Raw genomic sequence first — 21,143 nt, 5'->3', positions numbered from 1 at the left:
ATCACCCTCTTCAAAATGGGCCTCACGAGCGGCCTCCATACGGGACCTATCCCAGAAGTAACACCCGCCCGACCTCAAACGCACATGGTGCTTGCTGTGCTGGTACACGGCCTTCTGCGGTATGAAGTTTCCGTAAGCGCTCTTCCACATCGAGAATGGGCCATCGTCAGGATCGGAACGGAGCAATGGCTGGAATCGAGAATTCCAATCTTGTGCATCCTTGATGGTAGAGACCAAGGCACCTGCATTCGCGTACAGTCCGTTCGCTGGAAATGGTTGTTCTCTCCTCCACTCAAGCAAGCCACTAACTGTAGGTAAGTACTCATTAGGAGCTTCGGCGATGCAAGCAACCCAGTGATGCGCTCGGTCCTCAATGTCAATAGCCTCGTTGGTGAGGTATTCCACTGTAATGACAAGAATTAGTAATTCCCTATAAAACTTTCGCTCCTAAGATGAGCCGAAAAGTATGAAAAAGGGACTATCGGTGTTACATACTGTCACCCGTTCCTCCAAAGATGATGCCCTCGAGGCCACCAGTGAATATCGGGATAACATCGCTTATCAAGTTGAATATCTCCACGTATTCATGTTGGTCCTCTATAGAGTCTACCACGAGGTCTCTGAATACTGCTTGCAGGTATTAGCTCTATTCTGGTATGTGTTTGACTGTTGATGATGTTGGGGTTCTAACCTGGGTTTATTACCATCACGACAAAGAAACACCAGATGCTGGCCAACTGCTCGTTTTCCCAGGGCGCGAACTTCCTCAGAACGCCATCCATATTGGCGATAGCAACTTCATCGTTCGGTCCTTGAGCTAGGTGGAACATCGGATGCACACGAGCGCAGGCAAGATGTATCTCGAAATGATACATAGCGCGCATGATGCGACCCATCTCAGATACCGATGGATTCGGCGTTGTATCACTGATCGTCTTACTGTAGGTGTCGGCGAAGCGTGTGATGGTATGATGGAGCTTGTTGATTGTGATAATCTCACTCCATTCCAAGTTGACATTGAAGCGTTGTCCTGGTTTGAGGAAGTCGTCAATGTAGGAATTCTTGAATTCCTTGACATCCATAAGAGGCAACTGGACAATCTCCATCATCAGAAGTGCCTCGTCGCGCACATCATGTGCATCCAGCTGGTTGAGAAGGACGCGTATCGTTATACTACGCCTGGCCTGAGAATAAGCACGCCAGAGTCCTGGAGAAGCACGAATGGTCGTCATCAAAGTGGCGATGCAGTCTGATTCGGAAAGAATCAGGCTTCTAACTTCCACTGGCAAACGCTCTAGGCGCGACAATCGATCTTCGGAGTGTTCCATCTCGATGAAGCTGGTGATGATGGTTGCTGTGTTGATTGAGAGATGCCCGGGAAGTCGGCGATGAATGAGAAGGGTGGACAATCGAAGATGAGAATGATTGGTAGTCCACAAGAACGGTCGGCAATTGTGAATGGAAGTGACCGAATATGATCCTAGTTGGTAATGCACGAGAATGATGGATGAGAGTAAATGGTAATAAGTACGAGAGTAGAAGAGGGCGAAGTATGAGAGTGAATGATGGTGAACGAGAGAAACGAGAAATTCAAGTTTCAAGGTTCAAGTGGGAAAGGTGGGATGGTTGAAAAGTTAGAAATCAGAAAGTAAGTTGCAAGACGATATCCTTGAGTATATATAGATTTGACAAGAACCGAAGCTCACCACCTAATCAGCCATCCGGCAATATTTGCACAGTCCACGGCTCCGTCTAAGTTGGAAAGTGGGACCGGACCGCCGTTGCCAAGTGCTAAACGGACGGCCTACAGCCGGAGTTACGATTTCGAAGCGGACGCACGGGGCAATAGCTGGTAGACGCAGCCACCTTCCTGACCTGCCTGCACAGTGCAGTGATAAGGTAAGGCAGGCGCTTTAACATCTTACACCTTCCTCGACTTCGAATCATTATGAAAAATTTAAAAAGTTAATATATACCTAGGTACATACATGTAGGTACCTGTAAGTACGTAGGTACCTAGTAGGTACATATGTATATATACTAGGTACAGTAAGTATAGATCAATGTTCATAAAGATAGTATTGGCATCTATCACAGGCAAAGAAGGTATCCATACCAACAGTATCAACAAAAACACATCCAGCGGTAAAAGCAACAAGGGGTATATCGCCGTATCCCCATTGCCTGCCCTACCAACCAACCACAACGCCAAACCACCTTCCCCAGAACGCCAAACCATCCCTTTTGTTTTGCAAGACCCTTTTTCCATCTATCAGACACCAAATAACCCAAACCCCAAGTTTCCCTCCCAAGCACCGTTTAATACAACAACTTCCCACTCTCAACCAACTCCTTAAACTGGTCATTCGGCTCATCGAACCTATACCCATCGCCCCTAACAACACGATCAACCTCCTCCCTCACAAACGGGTAAACATCCTTCCACGCATTCCTACCCATCCAACAATCCAAGTGTCCATAACCAGGAACCACGCGTCTCCTATACCTAACCCCCGACCGATCATCACCAGTGCCAAAAGTATCCGTTAGGATCTCATACGTCTTCTCCGTGCTCTCGAGACTCAACACCGCGTTATCACGGCCGACGAACAGCATAATCGGCACGCCCTTCAGCCTCCTGATATTATCATGGGTATCGAGTCTTTCGAACAAGGGCTTGTTCCCCGTCACCCCGCCTTGGTACCCCTGCTTCATGAGGATATGCATGAGCGTCATGCTCACGCCGCCGAAGAACCGGTCGATTTGTCTGTGCGTCGCCTCGTTGAGGTTATGGTGGTTCCAGCACCGGCCCAGCGCCATCGTCGTGCGGTGGCAGCTCGCGTTGTTGCAGAGTTCCTTCCGCGAGTCCGGCATTAATCGGAGAAGCTGGTTGAGCCCTTTCTGCAGGAGGCTGTCGTTCTTGCTTGTGCTGAAGCTGAACCAGTCGCCGAGCAGGAACTTGTAAAAGATATCACCGGGGATTGGAAGTGCTGTGATCTTGATCATATTCGCTAGGTTCCAGATCGGGTTCATGAATACTTGGCTGCATGTTATACCCTGGATCCACTTAGCCGGGATCGTGCCGTCTAGCAAGCCCGTTGACAGCGCCACGCTGCCCATGCAGTGCGCGATCGTGTATATCTTCTCCGGCTCCGCCCGGTTTTCATCGCGGAGAATGGATTCCTCGCGGATCTTTTCTAGGCAGGCTTTGAAGTCTAGTCGCGCGTCGAATGTCGTCCAGTCATCTTGCGCAACCATCAACATGCCGATGCGGTGAACGGTAATCCATACTCGGTATCCGGCCCTGCGGAAGTAGTTGACGGCATTGTAACGGATAGTCGGCAGCGCGTAAATCTGATGATCAACCGAAGCACCGGGGATCATGAATAGGTCCCTTGTATCGATAGATGTGTTTGTAGGCTCCCACATATGCAGGCTAGTAACAACACCATCGGAAGCCTTGATCTTGAAAGTTCTAGTCGGAGGCGTGTTATTGACGAAACCCAAGCAGGTCTGAACGGGATATTGCAACGGCGTGAGCGGCGCTAGCAGAAGGGACATGGATTTCCGCGTGAAGAACGTGAGAAAGTTGCCCGCGCTTACCACCTTCCTGAAAATGCTGCTGCCCGTAGGGGTAAGAGTCATGACTTCAGATAAGAAGTCTTGCGGTTGGATACGCATGATACCTTTCGCAACGATTTTCCCAAGAAGGCCACATTCGTCCGCATCTGCGCAGCTGCGGTCGGCATTTGGAAGGGTCTCGGTGATTGTGACGTAGAGAGTGCTCGTCGATTTCCAAAACTGTACCGGCGATAGCGCGACGGATGAGTCGACTACTTTATAGCCGTGGAAATGAAGACTCCTGCCGTTGATACCGCGCATGTCAAAATCGTAGGTCAGGTTTCGAGTGCCAGGCGCTTTGCGATCAAGCAAGAACAAGTTGAAATCGCCTCGTTGAACCATGAAAGGGGACCCCTCAAGAGTAGGGCAGACGAACGTGCCTGTTAGCATCGCTCTATGATTGGGGTCGTTTATAATGGACCTGATGTTGAAAGACTGCACGCTTAGGAAGAAACGTGCTGTTTCGCTAAGGGATTCCGCCCTCCTCGCAGCCAACTTGTACGTGTCAACGTTGTCTCTTTTGAGGCCTTCGTCGCGATGGATATATCCGGACATCACTTCCGTAAAGCCAAACCCGCTATCATTCATGCGCCTAGCATTGATGATAGTGTTCCTGGCACTGTCAATTTTAGCAATCTCCTCGACTTCGTCAACATGTACTACTGATCCACGCTTCCTATTATGGATGTGTTTATGTTGAGGAGAACCAAAGAGATCAAGAACGTCATTGGGCGTCATATCGATTGTGAGCCGCTGGCTTTTAGCATAATGGTCAACGGATCTCTCTGCTAGAGCAGTGATTGTCGCAAATGGATTTGCGCCAAGGGCAGTTGGGATAACTGCAGCATCCGTGACGATTAGACCGGAATGGGTCTTGTCGCCAGAACCGGTGAAGAGTTCGCCCATGTGATTTGTAGCACCGGTCGAACCCGTACCGTCACGAGCCATGCAAGCACCACTGTAGAGTGTTAGCATTAAGGTCTTTAGGATGAGTACCACGAATATAGTTGCTTACCCAATAGGATGGACAGTAACTTGCTGCTTGCCAAGAAGAGCGTAAAAGGGGTTTTGGACAAACGTTCCACCAACAGCTTTGGTGGCTTTCTCCAATACCCTGTTCAGGTACTTGACGTGGTCACTACGCCCAACACCTACAAATTCAAGAACAGGTTTATCGTCCTTGAGAGTGAGGTACGCTTGGTTACCTGAGACAAGTTAGTAGCTAAATTTACCGATAGGTCGACGTCAAACTCACTATCATGAGACATAATGAGATACACTTGTGTCCTCTCAATCGCACCTTTTCGGAAATACGGTCCGAGGAACGCGGTTCCGAGACGAGCAAGATTCGCCTGGAATTTGCCGATGAGGCCTTCGCCTGTTGGCTCGATGCTACCGGGTAACAGCTCGAGCATGGCTTGCAAGAACGGTGCGAGAGCCCCAGGAATAGCACCCTCCTCAATGACGTAGCCATCCAGAGGGTTATCGTGACCTGATCTATTATCGATAATACCGGTGATGGTAGGTCCGACGGGGTGGTAGGGAGAGGGGAAAGGCCTTCCCATCGCGTTCACTTCGTGGTCGGTATTATACCTGTAGACTGTAAGTCAGCGTCCTTAGGTAGGTAGTTATATCACATACCCAAAACCCAAGATATCGCCATTTCCGCTCATGTTTTCGCCGACTTTATCGCTCAAATCCAGACCCATGTTTTTACTCCGAAGGAGAATCTCAGTTGAACCGATAGCACCGGCACCAAGGAACACGGCCCTCTTTGCGTGCACCCACATGAGGTCACCATGCAAATTTGCCCTGAAATGACCGCGGTTCCTCCCGTGCCAAGCGAAATACACGATGTATCCTTCTTGGGGATAAGGGGCTTTGGTGATGTATCGGACTTCCGCCTCACAAAACATATCGGCGCCCCAGTTCCAAGCATCAGCCAGGTAAGTGACTAGTGTGGTATTCTTAGACCCATCGTTTAACCCGGTGCAGTCTTGGCCAGTCATTGCCGACGGAAACATCTCTACGCCACAGCTGTTTGGCCCATTGACGAATCGTGTTGTCTGCCTCACTCGTCGGAATTTCTCTTCCATACTGAGGTACTTCGCTTGCTTCTCCAACAACTCAAGCTTTGGCAGCTTCGGCCAGTCATCGGGATACGGTTCCGGTTGCAGGACTTTTTCTGCTTTCTCATAGTCTAGTTTGACAATGTGTTAGCCCTTGAGTCTCGTGACCAGGTTACCCCTATTATTTAGGTAGTGAAATTGGAGAATTGTATCCCTTCAACACATGATCCCTCAAAGACATCTAGAAGACAATCGAAACTCACATTCATCCAGACAATCGGGGTTATCCCTGATCTCCTTAGGCCATGCCTCTAGCTGTAGTGTGTCTTTGTCCGCTTCCAGATAAACATTGGCATTCATTAAACTGGTTCCGCCGAGACCTAGACTAGAGTAAGCTTCATTTTACGCATTGCAACCTTCACATGAAGAAGACTTACCATTACAGACCACCGCATTTTGGCAATTTCCGAAAATCATGTGGTACATGCCTGTAGGATCACCACCCTCGACAATTTTCTTAGGCAACCAACCAGGGGCGAGCTCGCCAGAGTAATGTAATTGATCAATCGAATCACCGGTGCTATCGGGATACTCTCCGGGCCAGCGCTCCTTACCGCGTTCAAGGAGACAAACGGACTCTCCGGCACGAGCCATCCGGGACGCCGCGACGCCACCGCCGTAACCGGAACCAATGACAACACAATCATAGTTTGTTCGCATGAGCTCCATGGGCTTTGATATACGAGGGAACTTAGCCGTTTTAGGATCATCTCCCCAAGACCGTATCCTGGCGTATGCTCGAGATCGTGGGCCGCCGGCCTCCTCCTCATGGTACCCATGTGTCAGGCCGGGACCACGATGTTGATTCCAGTCGAAAGTATGTGGCTCAAAAACAGTCGGGTTTGAAGTATCGGCAGAGCTTACGCTGCTAGCTCGAGCATGGCCATTAGTAGGCCAGGTTGAGACGCCATTGGGCTTTCTGTTGAATCCGTTGACGAACGGTCCTTCATTGCCTGCCGGTTCAATATGCTCGGCGCCGGTCGTTGTTGCGCTGGGGACCGCTGACGGCATTGTGGCTGTATGATCGGCTTGCTGTAAGCAATGAGATATCAAGATAGGCCTCGTTGCCGGCCGGAACTCTAAGGGTCTACCGATACCCTTGAGGTAGGATTAGGTAGGGACCCGAAAAGCAAGCAATGCTGAGTAATAACTCCAGAGGAGTAAGACTCGATGAGGACTGGGAGACTGAGGGATAGCTAGGGCATAGGAGGAATCTGCTAGTGTAAGATGTTAAGGGTCAAGATTGTCATCTCTCACCTCGAAGGATGTTGGCTTCATATACCTGAGGACGCTGGTCCCTTTGTATCTCGAGGCCGCTCTGATAACTCTCGGTGTTACTAGTACATATGCTAATAAAGACTGTACAGGTATAGGTCAGGAATATGTAACGGACAATGAAGGAAGGCGGAGGGTCAACGGTTTACGATCATGTCCTACAGATACTACAAAATACAGCCATAGCAACGGTATTCACTCATCCTGTCTGCCTGCAAGACTAATGCAAGTGGGAGAGAGACCAGGGGCAGTGCTAATCCCTGTCTCTGAGGCAGGGCTGAAAATGAAGCAACGATCGTCATCCCATATTGGTAGCAATGAGCTTTAGCGAGTTGTTTGCCGAGTCTGCCGTCCACAAACGCCATTGGGCGACCGCCGCTAGTTCGGGTAAGATCCAATAATAAAATAATAGTGAGCTGAACTGCAGAAACGGAGGAAGCTAACTAGAAACGTGATATCCCCCTACGTATGACAGACCAAAAAGGCAAGGATGGGGAAAAGTACCCCAAAAAAATGATTTCAATGAGAGAGCTAGGACGGACTTTGTGTAAGGAAAGGATCAACTACGTCAATTCGTCCAGTGTGTTGCATCTCTAAGCTTTGTGTTAATTAAGTCGTACCTCTTCAACGTCCATAAGTAGGTAGGTAAATAAAAATAAATTGTAGCTTCTTATTATAAGTCCTTTGTAAGGCCCTCAATTTAGCAGTAGCGGAATCAATGCCGTTATGGTTCAGACGGCCCTTCCCGCCTGGGTCCCGATGTCTTTATCCAGTTCCAGAATCGTGGTTCTCTTCCGTCGAAGTTTTCTTCCTGTGCTCTAAGATGAGCCGTGGATCTTGAAGAAAATGCCAGGGTAGGTTGCAAGGGATGTTCCAAACAGGTACCAATAAGATTGGCCAAGCGATCTGCTACTTTTTTTTTATCATTAGCATAGCAACACCGCAGATGCTGATTGGCCAACTACCGACTTCATTCGGAAGAGTCCGTTCGTTCTGGTAGGCAGAAATTGGCACGATCTTGTAAGACTGCGTACAGTACCATGTGCGATTAGCAACACCAAAAACTTATCTCTTACTTACCAGGCCACGTAACCACGTAACCCCCATAAGGTGAGGAACTTTCTCAGGTAACACAAATCATATCATTTCAAGGTTGTCATGGTTAGGTATAGAAACGACTGTAGCTATGGTATTTGGCGCATTTCCTTTGACCGGGCAGAGTCAATGGCTTGGCTCGATGAAGCATGTAATGCAACGTTTCCAGCCGCGATGTATGACATCGATAAAATTTAGTTCTTTGACGGACTATAAAACCGTTTTGATGTTTCAGCCACGCAAGGTACATCCGGAGATGGGCTTCAATTTCGAAGCCATCCAATAAAGGACCAAGACGGATAAGTTCTATCTTCGCGTCAGCTGTTGCAATGACGGTAGAAGGTAACTATCGATCTTAAGAGCTTAGATATTATGGATGGCCCCCCTGAAATAGACGCAAGCGCTATCATGGTTCACATAGCTGCCTATCTTAAGACCCAGCGGTAAGACCCAGAGGATTTAGGGCTGATATAGGCGATACCGAATCGGGTTTGGTACCCACAGAACAATGGAATTTAGTCAAAGACCCAAGCCACTCGGGTTGGGAACCACACCTCTAAGAGAAATCGAGATTGGGGTTACCGACGAGCATCATAAGCGTGCATATGCAGCGTTCGCCGAACTAGCCCCAGCTACATACATGATGGTATGTAGTTGGAGAAAGACCGAATTGATCTTGGGGCTGAAAACGTCGAATGATTAGAAAGCTGAAAGAAGGCAAATCTCATCGTATGTTAAAGTTTTCAACATAGACATCGAAAGCTTTCAAGGTCTTAGCCGATGTCAGCTTAACGTTGGCATTATTGGCCAACAATCACGATAGGCCTCGCCGGTAATTGATCATCCCCAATACGTTATAGCGTCACAATGAGTAATGTGTGATGAGTAAAAATGGTATCGGCTCTCCCACCCCGCATGGGGGTTGTAACGAATTGAATCTGGAGGAGTGAAGAAGTTGAAGTTGTAAGGTTCAAGTTTGTGAGTATAGTGTTTGATAAGCCGTTCCCGTTTCCGATGCTATTAAAAGATTAGTTAGGACCAATTGCAATTGTGGAGTTTGATTGGTTACCATTTAAACTTCTGCCTTAGTAATTATTCCTATAACGGCTAGGTACCTAATAGCTAATAACACACTAACTTTTAGCTACTTGATCTCTATAGTCATGTTCCATATTCTTTACAACTATCCGTCCTGATAGTTAATTGGACAATGATTTGAAACGTATCCCACAAACTCCGGATACTATTTTCGTACGCTAGCCTACCTCCTGTACCCAGGTAGGCATCCAATCTAGATCCGTTGATTATTTTGAGATGTTCAACTGCAACCTGCAGGTACAGAGAAGGCTTCGAAATAGATTCCAAGAAAAGAGAGACAAGGCCTGTCGTGTCACTCAAGTCTCTAATTCGGGTAAGCTGTCCTAGAACACCGCCTTTTTTTTCTCCATGTTGTGTCCCCCACTATCTCTCCTCTTGGTACCATGTCCCATCTAATCTCATCTAAGAAATAGCGACTAATAAGGTACTAGGTGAGCAATTGGTTCCCTCTTCCTGTTTTTGATCGACCTGCAGAATGTACTTTCACATGTGTACTCCATCACTACATTCTGGTGCAAGATTCTGCTCTGCAGATATCCGCAACGGCATGCTCTTTCTACTTGATTATACCATAATCGTATGTGCAATTCCGTCAGCATCAGTCCACCAGAGTACGTGTCATCGCAGGAACGTAGCCTTGTTCCGCCATGGCAGCCTTGGAAATCCGGCTGTGTTTCCGATCGCGAAGGATTCGAGTAGGTATCATGTTAGGAGTACTAAAGTCTCGGAGAATTTCACAATTCGCTGTAACCCCCACCACCACCTGTAATCCTGTCCCGGCGGACCGAATACACCACGTCTGGAGAGCGTGGAGAGGGGCCAAAGACAGACGTATAACGATGGAAGACGAGAAAGAAGAACTGTGTTACGGAAGTCTCATTAATAAGTCCTAGAACGCCACGGCGGTAAATGCCCCTATTAGAGAGGAATCCTACACGGCCTAGGCACTTCGTAAAAGCGGGATTTTCAATTGCTATTACTAGGATATAATACGTATAGCAAGTTCGGTATATAGTGTGCCAGTGAGCAAGGGGCACCCGACAACGGTATCCGAAAAGGGACCTAAGTCTAAGACTTGGGGTCTAGAGTAAGATTTCACACATGGCAGCCCAAGAATTCCCCGGTTCCGCTAACCTAGGTGCCTACCTACCTACAGGACGTCGTCCTCCTCACCCAGAGCTCTGGGTCTCTCACTTGCATGTCTATCCACCTAGCTTTGGCTTGGAAACCGTACATACCAGAGCTACGCACCATGAACTGCTGGCCAGGACAGGGAACTACTACAACTGCAAGCCACAAGCCACAACCAATATCACGAGCGCCACCAGCCATCCCGCATGAGACATGACGATAGCTGTTTGCACAAGCTTGCTTTTTGTAAACGCTAAAATTCAAAAACGCCCAAAACCCCGTATTCTCTCTCCAGTCTGTGATCACGGGCGTAAGTAGGTGTACTAATCAGTCTCGGTGAGCCAGAAGGAACACCTTACATGTATGTAAAAGCGACTACTGCCGGCATTGATTAATTAGATGATATCACAACCCACCGGGTTTTACGGAGAGCTACGAATGCCGAGAACCCTAATGTCGGATACACCCTACAATATATATCACGATCCCGTGTAGCTACCTGCCAACACACCGACGTCACGTCACCACAATAACCGAACTACGACCTCGCCTTGCCTCACAACCACGTCCATCCCCTCCGGTTCGCTCGCTCGACCGGGAATCCTTCGAGATTGTTAATATATCGCAAACCCCTGAACCCGACTCGACCCCAAGGTTGAGTTCGCTCTTCAACAACCCCCGAGCTGAAGAATCTCCAATCCCGTAACCAGATATCCAAATCTCTGGATCGAACCTCTCCCATACCACCTCGCCCTGCCCCAATCCCAATTCGCAACTGACAGCATAGCACACCTAGCATAACGTAGCATCAAGACCCAAATTTCCGCCCAACAGCCCCTCAAACTCCCAGAACCCAACCCAACCCACGTTACCCTCCACCCTCCACGATCCGTCGAAATCTATACATAAATAATACCACACCATAATACCACCAAGTGTTACCCCGTCGCACCTTTCACCCGTTTTACGTTAGTTTTACAGAACCGGGCGGCGTAGTACCCGCGAAGCGCGCATCGCTATAATAGCCGCCGACTACCTCTTTTAGTAAACCATCTCTGTGCCTGCCTGCCTACGTATGTATGTAAAATGCAACCGCACGCTTGAGATGAGGATCAGATTGATCTCCCTCCCTCTTGTTCCATCGGATATAGTATTCAGTCACTAAAAGTTCACTTCTTTTTTTTAAAAAAATCCAGTAAATTCGTATATTCACATGTCCTAGTAACCCCAACCAAGCAACCCCCATCCATCCATCCAAACCCCTCCCCTCAAGGCGCCGTATGTACGCCTAGGGCAGACTCCCTCTCTCTCATAGTAGGTATCGTATCGTAAATAACATCATAACCAACAAACCACCCTAATTTTCTAGGCAAGTACACAGTACCTACGCCCAACCCACCCCATCAAGGACCCCGCGACGATCCGTCATCTAGTTCAGATCGGCCCCTACCCTGCACCAAGAACATGTACCTAGGCAAGCAGGTCGCGGTCCAGAATCAGCCTATGACAAGCCCTCGCGATTCTTCCTCGCCAATTCACCATAGCGCTCGCTCGCGAACGATACCTACCTACCTAGCAGGTACCGCCCGAATCCTCACCAACAGCCCCCATTCACCACCAATCGCCCTGATCATGCATAGCCTGAACGACCTTAATGAATCCCGCAATATTGCCACCAGCAACCAAGCTAGGCAGCTCTCCCTCCTTCGCCTTGACGTACTTCTGCGCCTTCTCGATGCTCTGGTCGAAGATATCCTTCATGATGCCCTTGAGCCTATCATCGACCACGTCGCGGGTCCAGGTGATCTGGCTGCTATTCTGCGCCATCTCGAGACCGGAAACCGCGACGCCGCCCGCGTTGGACGCCTTGCCGGGCGCGTACCAGATCGAGTCCTTGCCCTTCTCCTTCCTGGCCGCCTCGAACACGTCGATCGCTTCCTGCGTGCACCCCATGTTGGAGCCCTCGGCTACGAACTGCGTGCCGGCAGCGACCAGCGCCTCGGCCTCCTCCTTGCTGACTTCGTTCTGCGTAGCGCAGGGCAGCGCGATTTCAACCTTGCCCACGTGCACCCAGGGGCGCGCGCCCGCGATGTACTTGAACTGCGACTTGGCGCTGAACTCGGTGATGGCCTTTCGGTCAAGCTTGATGGCGGCGATCTCGTCGATGTGCTCGGGGGTGAAGAACGCGTCACCCTCGGCGATGAGGGCGCCCGTGGAATCGGACAGGGACACCACGGTGGCGCCTAGCTCGATGGCCTTTAGGGCGGCGTACTGTGCGACGTTTCCAGATCCGGAGATGGCGACTCGCTTGCCCTTGAAGCCACCCTTGCCGACGTGAGCAATCATGTGTTCGACATAGTAGACAAGACCGTAACCAGTAGCCTCTGTTTATAAACCGTTAGCACAAGGCATATCTCAAGGTGGATTGGAAAATGGATTAAATCTTACCTGGTCGGATCAAGCTGCCACCCCAAGTGAGACCCTTGCCGGTGAGGACACCTTCCCACTTGTTGCGCTCCTTGCGGTAAGTGCCGAATAGGTAGCCGACCTCTCGGCCTCCGACACCGATGTCACCAGCGGGAACATCGGTTTCAGCACCGATGTGTTGGCACAGCCGTCGCATGAAAGCCTCGCAGAACCGACGGATCTCGCTGTCGCTCTTGCCCTTGGGGTCGAAGTCGGCACCTCCCTTACCACCACCCATGTTCACTAAACGGATAATCGTCAGGAGCACTCTACTTCCTCGGTTATCGGATTAGACTTACATCCAGTCAAGGCATTCTTGAAGATTTGTTCGAAGCCAAGGAACTTCAGGCTATTGGCCGCATATATTAGCAAGGCTAATTCGGATCAGGCGGCACGAGATCTCGCAGGCCAAGGATTGTTCCTTACATTGATAGGTTGACCGTAGGATGGAATCGCAGTCCGCCTTTGTAAGGGCCGAGCGCGGAGTTGAACTGGACGCGGAATCCGCGGTTCACTTGAAGGTTGCCCTTGTCGTCTTCCCAGACAACTCGGAATTGGAAGATGCGCTCGGGAATGGAAACGACGTTTAGCGCGGTTCGGTACTCGGGGTGCTCTTCGAACAAAGAGCTGTCCTCGAGAGTGGCCACAAGCTCTATTCATGTTGTCAGTCTACGTCTACTAGCGATATAATGTTCAATCATCTAATGTACCTTTGTAGGCCTGCTCAAACTCGGGCTCAGTGGGAAGGTGAGACATAATTGCGAAATAGAATAAGATTGGGTATTATATGGATGGTAGGTATGGGTATCAATGGTGGTTGGGTATCTCAAATTGAAATGAAGGCTAATGCGAAGTAGAAAAAGGTTGTTGTTTTAAGTTCCGGATATCGGTCTTTGTCTGAATGACAGATGACGGATGGCAGCTGAACTTAATTTAATTCCGGGAGCGTAACGAGGAAACTACGGGCAAAGTTCGAGCAAGATCGAGGAAGGTGAGGTGTTATATAATGTGTCCCTTGGTGTCCCTTTCCATACCGGTCTCCTCCGGGGTAGGAAGGTTACCAGGAAGAGACTCCAGGAAGGGACACCGTCATCGGTCCTTCCATTGACTAGGTGGTGACTAGGAGGTGAGCGGGTGTTGATCAAAGCTTCACCACATAAGATGAAGTAAGTAAAAGGCTGTAATTTCAAACATTACTACAATTGTTCTCTAATGATTCAAGGTAAGCCTGTAATATGCAGCCTCACCTGTCTGGTAGAGCCGCGTGGGGGGGCCTAGCCCGCGGCGACATTTCCGGCTGATTTTCTTAATACTCCTCTAATATTTTTCCATCTTGCCCCTGTCTGACTGAGGCAATTCTTGTCCCCTTATGGCAGATCGAAAATATGCCTCAATGGAGTTCGCCGCAGATCCATCTCATCTGATGTTGCCAGCTGTTGACTTCAGAGCGTTGTCGGCGGTTCAGGACTCTCACTAGTGTCCAAAACTTGAACTTAGATTATCTAGCATTAGATCCATCTTGAACGGCAGGGGTGAATCTGTGATACATCCATATCTGCGTAACATCTTCATAAGCTACCGTCCTTAGTTACATGTGCGTGACGGACTACTCCTTTCGACACGGCGAAGCTAAGCTAGCAGCAAAACACCCCGCTATACGAAACTCTTGATGTCAAAATGAGCATGTGAGCGAGCAGCAAAGCGGTGGCAGACATGTTCGTTACCACAGGGCCATGTGCGTTTCTCGTGTGGGGGAACAGGGAGCTGAATCGTGGATCTAGAACAGAACGAGCCAAACGCTGCGAACGGCGGAGCCGCCTTACGGCAGGGTAGGGATGGCGACCTGGAGAAGACAAGCTTTACTTCGCCACAGGTAAGCGGCATCTTATCAAAGCTCTGTGATTTGTCAGTTGAATTTGCGACGACAACAATATTCACGTCAATTGAATCATTTTGCAGGCATTCCACGCGTATAAACTTCGAAACATTGAGGTCCCAAGCCGCCGTTCACGGAATGACCCTGCCAAGCTTGGGTCCAGCAGTGCGGACCCTGCAGCGTATGCATGTCATGGGATTATTTGACCAATCGTAGACCTCAAATGCGTATATATTGCGTAATGGAGAGTGATTTTTCTCCGGCCATTTTCTAGGGTTTATTTGACCGGGATGATCCGGAACCGGAGCAATCCGGACTGTTCTTGGGGGCATCGCATTCGTAACAGTAGGTAGGCGGGCTGGCAGAATGAAAATTCTTCTGAATTATGCATTATTTTGAGAAGTAACGTTAATATTGTGGTATCCTCATCTCCGATCATGCTTGGTTCTATTATGACATTGACCATATTCCCTTCTAATAACTGACTGACTGACTGACCGACCTGGACTCCTTGCATTCGTACATCTCATAATGCCTGTGGAACCACCGATGCTTTCACTCTACCCGTCACCATATGGCGGATTGATCGAGATCGAATCGCTTCAGTTCCTTACTAGCATCCTCGACATCCTTTTTAGCCTTCATGCGCATGTAGAAGATAGGACAGTCCTTGCTACTGCAGATGACCTCGCAATGCATACTTCCTTGGCACCGCTGGCATTGCGTCCACAGCCGTCCGAATCGGACCTCAAGATCCGATACCTTGTCTAATGTCTTTTTGTAAAGTTCACCCACACGTGGTGCGCAGTCTGAACAGACGGCGCCATTGCTCTCCTCTTTACTCATGAGTGGCTTCTTGCAACCCATACAAGTCATCGTCTTCTTCGCGAACTTCATTAAACCGCCCACCATCGGTGCCGCAACCGAAATAGAACGCGTGTGATCTCCGTGGAGGAGTGATTTTGCCTTCGTCTCACCTAGGATAGGGTCGAAGATACGTCCAAGTGGCTTCGCTAACTGGTTGTCCAAGTAATATCTCGTGTCGATAGGAACATTGTTCTCGAGAACAAAAATAGGGTCCTCAGAACGTTCGAAATTCTTCGATCCGCTTGCACCTTTAATCATCACATATGCCACTCGGTCTCCCAATCCAGGAGCAGAACCGGCATCTCGTTTCTTCATTCGCTCCGCGAGCGCCACGTGAGCTTGTTTGGCATCATACTCGTCGCTTTCTTTGGTAAGTGCCTTCGTGATCACGAGCTTGGACATATCTATCTTGTTCTGAAGCAGATCCGCAATGGTATCTTTGACATATCTGTAAAATCGGTCAATATAATTAGATTGTGGAAGAGAAGAGAAAAAAAGGGTAAAAAAGGGTAGAACATACTCTTGGGCTCCTGGGACGTCCCGATCAATCAGAATCATCCTGAGAACCTTCTCGATAACTGTCTGCACTAGCAGGCAGTTATCTCGTCGAACTGTCTCGATACCTTTGGTGTCCATCTTGTCGTATTTGTCGGGGTTTGTCCAGTACAGACCGGCATATCGCTTCTTGTTGATTAATAAGTATGGGAAATATACTTTCTCAAACTCGAGTTTGATAGGTTTGACGAATTTTGACGAGACGTAATTAGCCGCCTCTTCGCCAAGTTTCATCGCTTCGCTAAGGTCATTCGTTCCGAACTTGACCATGACAGAATCTGTGTCACCGTAGATGACTTGGGCGTTGTGAGAATAACCATTGGCAATGCAATATTTCTTCTCCACCTCGTCTTTCGTCTTCTCAATCATCTTTCGACCAAAACTCGTGGTACTGCTAGCAATTTCTAGACAAGGGAGCTTGCCGGTCGTTGCACCTGTAAGACCGTACACACTGTTGGCGCTGATTTTTAAAGCGAGTTGACGACCGTTCAAGACTGCCTTCTTGAAAGGATCAGTTTCAACTGCTAGTTCTCTCTTGGCTTGCTTTCTTGCTGAAAGCAGTTCTTCGAGAATCTGGGCGAGAAGCCCTTTCCGTTGCTTGACGGTAACGAACATGTCGCCATTCGGTGTAACAATATAATCCTCATCCTTCTTGAGGCCGAATCTCTCCACAGCCTTCTTATTCACAAGAGTGGTATAGCAGAGGTTATGTGCTTGCATGATACTAGGATATAGGGATGCGAAATCGAGGGTTGCGATGGGTACATCGTAGTAGCCACGAGTAGGCTCAATGACTGTGGCGCCTTCGTACTGGTCATCCGAACTCTCTGACTTCATGTTTGGAATCACAAGTTTCTGTTCTAGGGCCTTTCGGAACAATTGGCTCATGAACTTGACCTGTTGACCACGAGAAAGAAGGAAGTTAAACGGAACACCCGTGACTCTAGCCATTTCTGTATAGTTGGCAAGGCAAGAGAGCTTGTCCATTAACCTCTGAGGCAAGTAAGCATCCTTCAGACAGTATAAAGCTAGACGACGCCTAGACTCTGGTGTGCCGTTGAATAGCTCGGTGATCATCGTGTAATGAACATCCTCCTTCTGTTCTCCAAGGAAATGAGAACACACCGAATTCAGAGTGTAACTTCGAAGATGGTGATCACGTTGAATCAACTGCAACAAATCGAGTTGTAGTCGCCCATTGGTATTCGTGGTTTTCGTATCTCGATTGCCCATTTGCTTGCTAGAGAGATTCGTCTCCTTAACAACTGATTTGACATCATGCAAACGAGTCCAGTACTCGAAATCCTTGATCTTAAGACATTTGGCGCGGTCGAGCAAATAGGGGAAGTCGAAGTTGGCAATATTGTAACCGGTAATCAGATCAGGATCCACCCTGTCAAGGAATCTCTTCCAAGACATAAGCATATCTGCCTCTTTTTCGAAATCTAGAATCTGTGTTGCTACTATGGGACTTGTCCTATCTAGGCAGAATACGTTTCGAACAAAGGGTTTGCTCTCTCCGTAGCGTGTAACAACATTGGCGATTTGGATGACTGGATCCTTTTCAGCCTGTGGAAAGATGCCTTTTCGTCCGGCACATTCGATATCAAAGGATAGAATTCGTAACGGAGCCATTCTGGACCATTCGCCTTTCGGTTCGTGGGAGATTAAGTCTCGATAATTGATCTCTGCTTCAATTTGACAGCTTGATTGTCGCAGGTTGTCTGGAATGAGACGGTATTTACTGGCAGGTGCTTCTACCCATGACATACCGGGGATCTATAACAGTCAGTAATTTTTATCAGTTTATTACTCCTGCATGCATACCTTGCAGTCAACCATGAATCGTAGGACGTATTGCAAATTATCGAACGTCATGATACCTCCTTCAACCCCCTTCCACATCCCCTTCCAATTTGCCTCATTTCTCTCAAAGGCCGACCGGACTCTCCCGATAAACTTTGGGTCTGTAACTGTGACCTTGATATAAGGACTTTTCGTGTTACCTTGAAAGCCGTAGACGTTTTCTCGTAGGGTCACTTCGCAAGAGTGAATAACGTGTTGGTTTTGACCGATCTGGTTCTGGAGATAGGCTTTAAAGGGCTCGCAATCCTTCGGGGTGAATGAGACCGGAGCGGCGACATAAAGGTAATGCTTAAAGTCAGTAACGTGAAGCATGACAGAATGCCCGTTATCCGTTACACCGAAGAGCTTGACGGTAGTTTGTCCGCCATGGAGGGTACCTTCCTCTGCTTCTATCTGTTGGTAGACTAGGTTATCGCTTCGAGGATCGAAATCGACAACAGGAGGCCGCGCCCATGTTTGGTCCTTCTCTGAATTGGTCTGCTTAAGCTCGTTAATATCTTGGCTTAGCTTCTCTAGAACTTCAGACTCGAAGACACTCTTCGGTTGGGTCGATGATAATTTCGAGCCGGGGCCTTGCTTGGGGTTTTTGAAGCGCGATACTGGTGGGGGGGATTGAGATTCTAATCGGCGTCTCTTCGCATCGGATGGGGTTGATAGAATATTTCGACGATTAGAAGCGTCACCGAAGACACGCTTCTGGGGGAGAACTTTGCTAGCCATGACTGCGTTTTGTAGTGACGGAGTCTATGGGGAGCGAAGGAAGAATATTTCAGAGCATCAAACTTAAGATCTGAATAAAGTCAAGTTTGATGATGAAAGAGGGATGGAGTGTGATGAATATTGGAGATAGCGCGGCAAAAAGGTACAAAGGCCATTAAGTGCTTTAATGGAAAGCGCGTCATGTCGCGTCTTATAAATTAGCAGGGGTTCTAAGCGTTTTTTTGGCGGGGGCACGCGTCGGAACGTCACCATAAACTCATTTAATTGGTTCGATAGCGCTTTTATGCATATTGGACTAATGTGTAGCATGCATGCTGTTAACTGAAATTCACTGGCAGCGCACCCATTTTTTGTTATTATTCACGATATGATGCGAGTAAGTTATTCTTTAGTTGGGGTAAGACGATCGCATGGTAGAGCCATATTTGTTTTTGTTCTTTTTTTTTAAAAAAAAAATTGAGTCACATTTATTCCTTGCCTTACTTCCCATGGGAACAAACGTCTTTAGTCCGCCAACGAGACTAGAGATCTAATATGTACCCTAAGTGGCATTACACATAAATAAAGACCTCTATGAGACTCTATCTACACATTTTCCTCGGGATTTAGACCTCAACGATTATGAGATCTATAGTTCTCTCCCACTAGCCTTTTCAACACCATTATCCTCTGGCTTCTCCGACTTCTCTTCTGCCACCTTCCCGGTAGGTGTCCATTCCAGGGCCTTGAGTCTCTCGGAAAGGATAGGGTGAGAGAAATGGTAGCTGGCGTACATCCAGTCCGCATCCATCGTGCTCAGATTCTGGATCTGAAGTTTGATGAGGGAGGAGGCCAATTCGGCCTTGTAACCCAGGTTGCGGGCAAACTCATCTGCCTGGAATTCGAAGCGACGGCTCATGATGTTCATCAACAACTTAATTACAAGATCCATCGGTGCCAACGCATCTGAGAACAGAATAAATCCAATGATGATGGGATGTTCCTTGGTGAATCCGAAGTCGTTATACAATGAGGCGTTGTTAATGAAAACTGAGAACAGACTGAAGATGTAGAATACATTGAGCTATTTTATTATTAGTAAGAAGAATGTGGCTTGGTTAAAAAGATTTATTCATACCTGAGAAACGCCGAAAAGCTTAGTAGTGTGACCAAGGCTCCAATGACCAAGTTCGTGCGCAAGGACAGCGACTACCTCTTCCGAGTTGCTCTTCTCAATTAGTGTGTCGTAGATGACGATGTGCTTCTTCCATGGAAGTCCGAAGAAATAGGCGTTGCTGTGCGCACTGCGTTTGCTGCCATCAATGACGAACAATTCGTGGAGAGGGAACTTCAACTTCTTTGCCAGTTCTTCGGTCTCGGTCTTCAATTTTCCTTCTTCTAGAGGGGACAGCTTATTGAATAGGGGCAAGATGAAGATCGGGTAGACAGTTATCATGAAAACCTGAAGAACTGCAGTAAATAACCATAGGTAGGTGACAAACTGAGTACCCGTTTTCTTCACGATGCTGAGGAAACCGGCAAGAATAGGAGGCGCAAAAACGAAGGCAAGCAAGTTCGACTTGATCATATCCGTGATAAACAGTTTAGGCGTTTGCTTGTTGAATCCGAACTTCTCCTCCAGAACGAATGTGTGATAAACGTTGGCAGGAAGAGACAATACTTGTTGGATCAGGATAAACGTAAGGACGAAGACAATCGAGTGGGAGATCTCGCCAGAGAATCGAGCAGGTAAGAATTGAAGAAGAGTTCCAGTCCATGACCATAGTTTCGGAAGGACATCATAGTGAATGAAGGCGATATTTTGGATCTGACCCCAAAGACCTCTCACGAAACCGAATTGTGCTTTAGCTCGACCATATTCCTGACTTTTATCGTAGACATCTTGAGCAACCTCTTTTTCGAGGACCTTAGGGGGCTTGGTTTTCTTGAGGACTCCATACTGTCGAAGCGATAGAAATTCCTCGAAGAGATATTGGGCAATGGAGAAGCCCATAATGAGCTTCTTCCATGGGAAGAGGGGCCGGTCCAAGAACCGGGCTAGACGCTATTCATGTCATGTTAATATTAATTTCCTATGTCTAGAAGGGGGCATCAACACATACCTGAAGTACGTCCATCTTTCCGAAATGAAATATCGGCGACGATGGAAACGTAGAGGTCTATTTTCTCAGACTAGCTGGAAAATCTACGTAGTTCAGTTCTAGGTGGTAAGCAGAATGTAAGCTTCATCGAGAAACCGTGTCAGGTCAAACGTCAACGTGGCTAATGGTGGGGTACGACGATACAAAATGTGGCACAGCTTTAGCACCGCCTCAGCACCTTAAGACCTGATTCCTCAGCATACAAACAACTTCCAGAACCTTGAACTTTCCTATTTCGGATCGTGTTGTATAAAGGTTCTAAGGTTTCTAAGGACATTTTTAGCTTTAATTTCACTTTTCTGG

General features: G+C 48.2%; 5 protein-coding genes across 5 annotated transcripts; all 5 read right to left on the bottom strand.

Annotated features, from left to right (window-relative positions):
- Positions 1-289: 289 nt before the first annotated feature.
- Positions 290-2,048, bottom strand: GGS22DRAFT_168152 (uncharacterized protein). The gene is made up of 3 exons (XM_047962104.1): positions 1,718-2,048; positions 424-1,648; positions 290-314 (listed from the first exon to the last, which is right to left on the bottom strand). Exon 2 carries the CDS (start codon positions 1,326-1,328, stop codon positions 687-689), a length of 642 nt encoding a protein of 213 aa, XP_047817048.1. The 5' UTR covers positions 1,329-1,648; positions 1,718-2,048; the 3' UTR covers positions 290-314; positions 424-686.
- GGS22DRAFT_168150 (FAD/NAD(P)-binding domain-containing protein) lies at positions 1,947-7,330 on the bottom strand. Its single transcript, XM_047962103.1, has 7 exons — positions 7,188-7,330; positions 6,128-7,109; positions 5,954-6,070; positions 5,263-5,821; positions 4,877-5,214; positions 4,637-4,826; positions 1,947-4,579 (listed from the first exon to the last, which is right to left on the bottom strand). Exons 2-7 carry the CDS (start codon positions 6,759-6,761, stop codon positions 2,320-2,322), a joined length of 4,098 nt encoding a protein of 1,365 aa, XP_047817047.1. The 5' UTR covers positions 6,762-7,109; positions 7,188-7,330; the 3' UTR covers positions 1,947-2,319.
- Positions 7,331-11,777: 4,447 nt separating this feature from the next.
- GGS22DRAFT_37318 (NADP-specific glutamate dehydrogenase) lies at positions 11,778-14,019 on the bottom strand. Its single transcript, XM_047966927.1, has 5 exons — positions 13,526-14,019; positions 13,242-13,467; positions 13,115-13,164; positions 12,798-13,058; positions 11,778-12,733 (listed from the first exon to the last, which is right to left on the bottom strand). The coding sequence occupies exons 1-5, from the start codon at positions 13,569-13,571 to the stop codon at positions 11,961-11,963; spliced, it is 1,356 nt and encodes a 451-aa protein (XP_047817046.1). The 5' UTR covers positions 13,572-14,019; the 3' UTR covers positions 11,778-11,960.
- Positions 14,020-15,140: 1,121 nt separating this feature from the next.
- GGS22DRAFT_195414 (DNA polymerase family B-domain-containing protein) lies at positions 15,141-18,852 on the bottom strand. The gene is made up of 3 exons (XM_047965663.1): positions 17,941-18,852; positions 16,079-17,892; positions 15,141-16,006 (listed from the first exon to the last, which is right to left on the bottom strand). Exons 1-3 carry the CDS (start codon positions 18,697-18,699, stop codon positions 15,259-15,261), a joined length of 3,321 nt encoding a protein of 1,106 aa, XP_047817045.1. The 5' UTR covers positions 18,700-18,852; the 3' UTR covers positions 15,141-15,258.
- A 258-nt stretch (positions 18,853-19,110) lies between these two features.
- On the bottom strand, positions 19,111-20,905 carry GGS22DRAFT_168128 (peptidase family M48-domain-containing protein). The gene is made up of 3 exons (XM_047962102.1): positions 20,802-20,905; positions 19,817-20,743; positions 19,111-19,762 (listed from the first exon to the last, which is right to left on the bottom strand). The coding sequence occupies exons 1-3, from the start codon at positions 20,814-20,816 to the stop codon at positions 19,328-19,330; spliced, it is 1,377 nt and encodes a 458-aa protein (XP_047817044.1). The 5' UTR covers positions 20,817-20,905; the 3' UTR covers positions 19,111-19,327.
- Positions 20,906-21,143: the final 238 nt, after the last annotated feature.

Source organism: Annulohypoxylon maeteangense, assembly GCF_022496945.1.
Source record: "Annulohypoxylon maeteangense strain CBS 123835 unplaced genomic scaffold GGS22scaffold_13, whole genome shotgun sequence".
Lineage (NCBI taxonomy): Eukaryota > Fungi > Ascomycota > Sordariomycetes > Xylariales > Hypoxylaceae > Annulohypoxylon > Annulohypoxylon maeteangense.
Note: the sequence above shows the minus strand (reverse complement) of the source record. Positions and strands in the feature narration are given on the sequence as shown.

Bases quoted from the DNA above. Each gene is read 5' to 3' on its own strand.
- GGS22DRAFT_168152 (XM_047962104.1), bottom strand. From the start codon at position 1,328: ATGGAACACTCCGAAGATCGATTGTCGCGCCTAGAGCGTTTGCCAGTG.
- GGS22DRAFT_168150 (XM_047962103.1), bottom strand. From the start codon at position 6,761: ATGCCGTCAGCGGTCCCCAGCGCAACAACGACCGGCGCCGAGCATATT. The intron at 4,827-4,876 runs GTGAGTTTGACG...AACTTGTCTCAG, and splicing joins TCTCATTATGTCTCATGATA to GTAACCAAGCGTACCTCACT. The intron at 4,580-4,636 runs GTAAGCAACTAT...AACACTCTACAG, and splicing joins GTTACTGTCCATCCTATTGG to TGGTGCTTGCATGGCTCGTG.
- GGS22DRAFT_37318 (XM_047966927.1), bottom strand. From the start codon at position 13,571: ATGTCTCACCTTCCCACTGAGCCCGAGTTTGAGCAGGCCTACAAAG. The intron at 13,165-13,241 runs GTAAGGAACAAT...TGCGGCCAATAG, and splicing joins CCTACGGTCAACCTATCAAT to CCTGAAGTTCCTTGGCTTCG. The intron at 13,059-13,114 runs GTAAGTCTAATC...TTATCCGTTTAG, and splicing joins CAAGAATGCCTTGACTGGAT to TGAACATGGGTGGTGGTAAG.
- GGS22DRAFT_195414 (XM_047965663.1), bottom strand. From the start codon at position 18,699: ATGGCTAGCAAAGTTCTCCCCCAGAAGCGTGTCTTCGGTGACGCTTCT. The intron at 17,893-17,940 runs GTATGCATGCAG...TGACTGTTATAG, and splicing joins GATTCATGGTTGACTGCAAG to ATCCCCGGTATGTCATGGGT. The intron at 16,007-16,078 runs GTATGTTCTACC...CCGATTTTACAG, and splicing joins GACGTCCCAGGAGCCCAAGA to ATATGTCAAAGATACCATTG.
- GGS22DRAFT_168128 (XM_047962102.1), bottom strand. The intron at 19,763-19,816 runs GTATGAATAAAT...ATAATAAAATAG, and splicing joins AGCTTTTCGGCGTTTCTCAG to CTCAATGTATTCTACATCTT.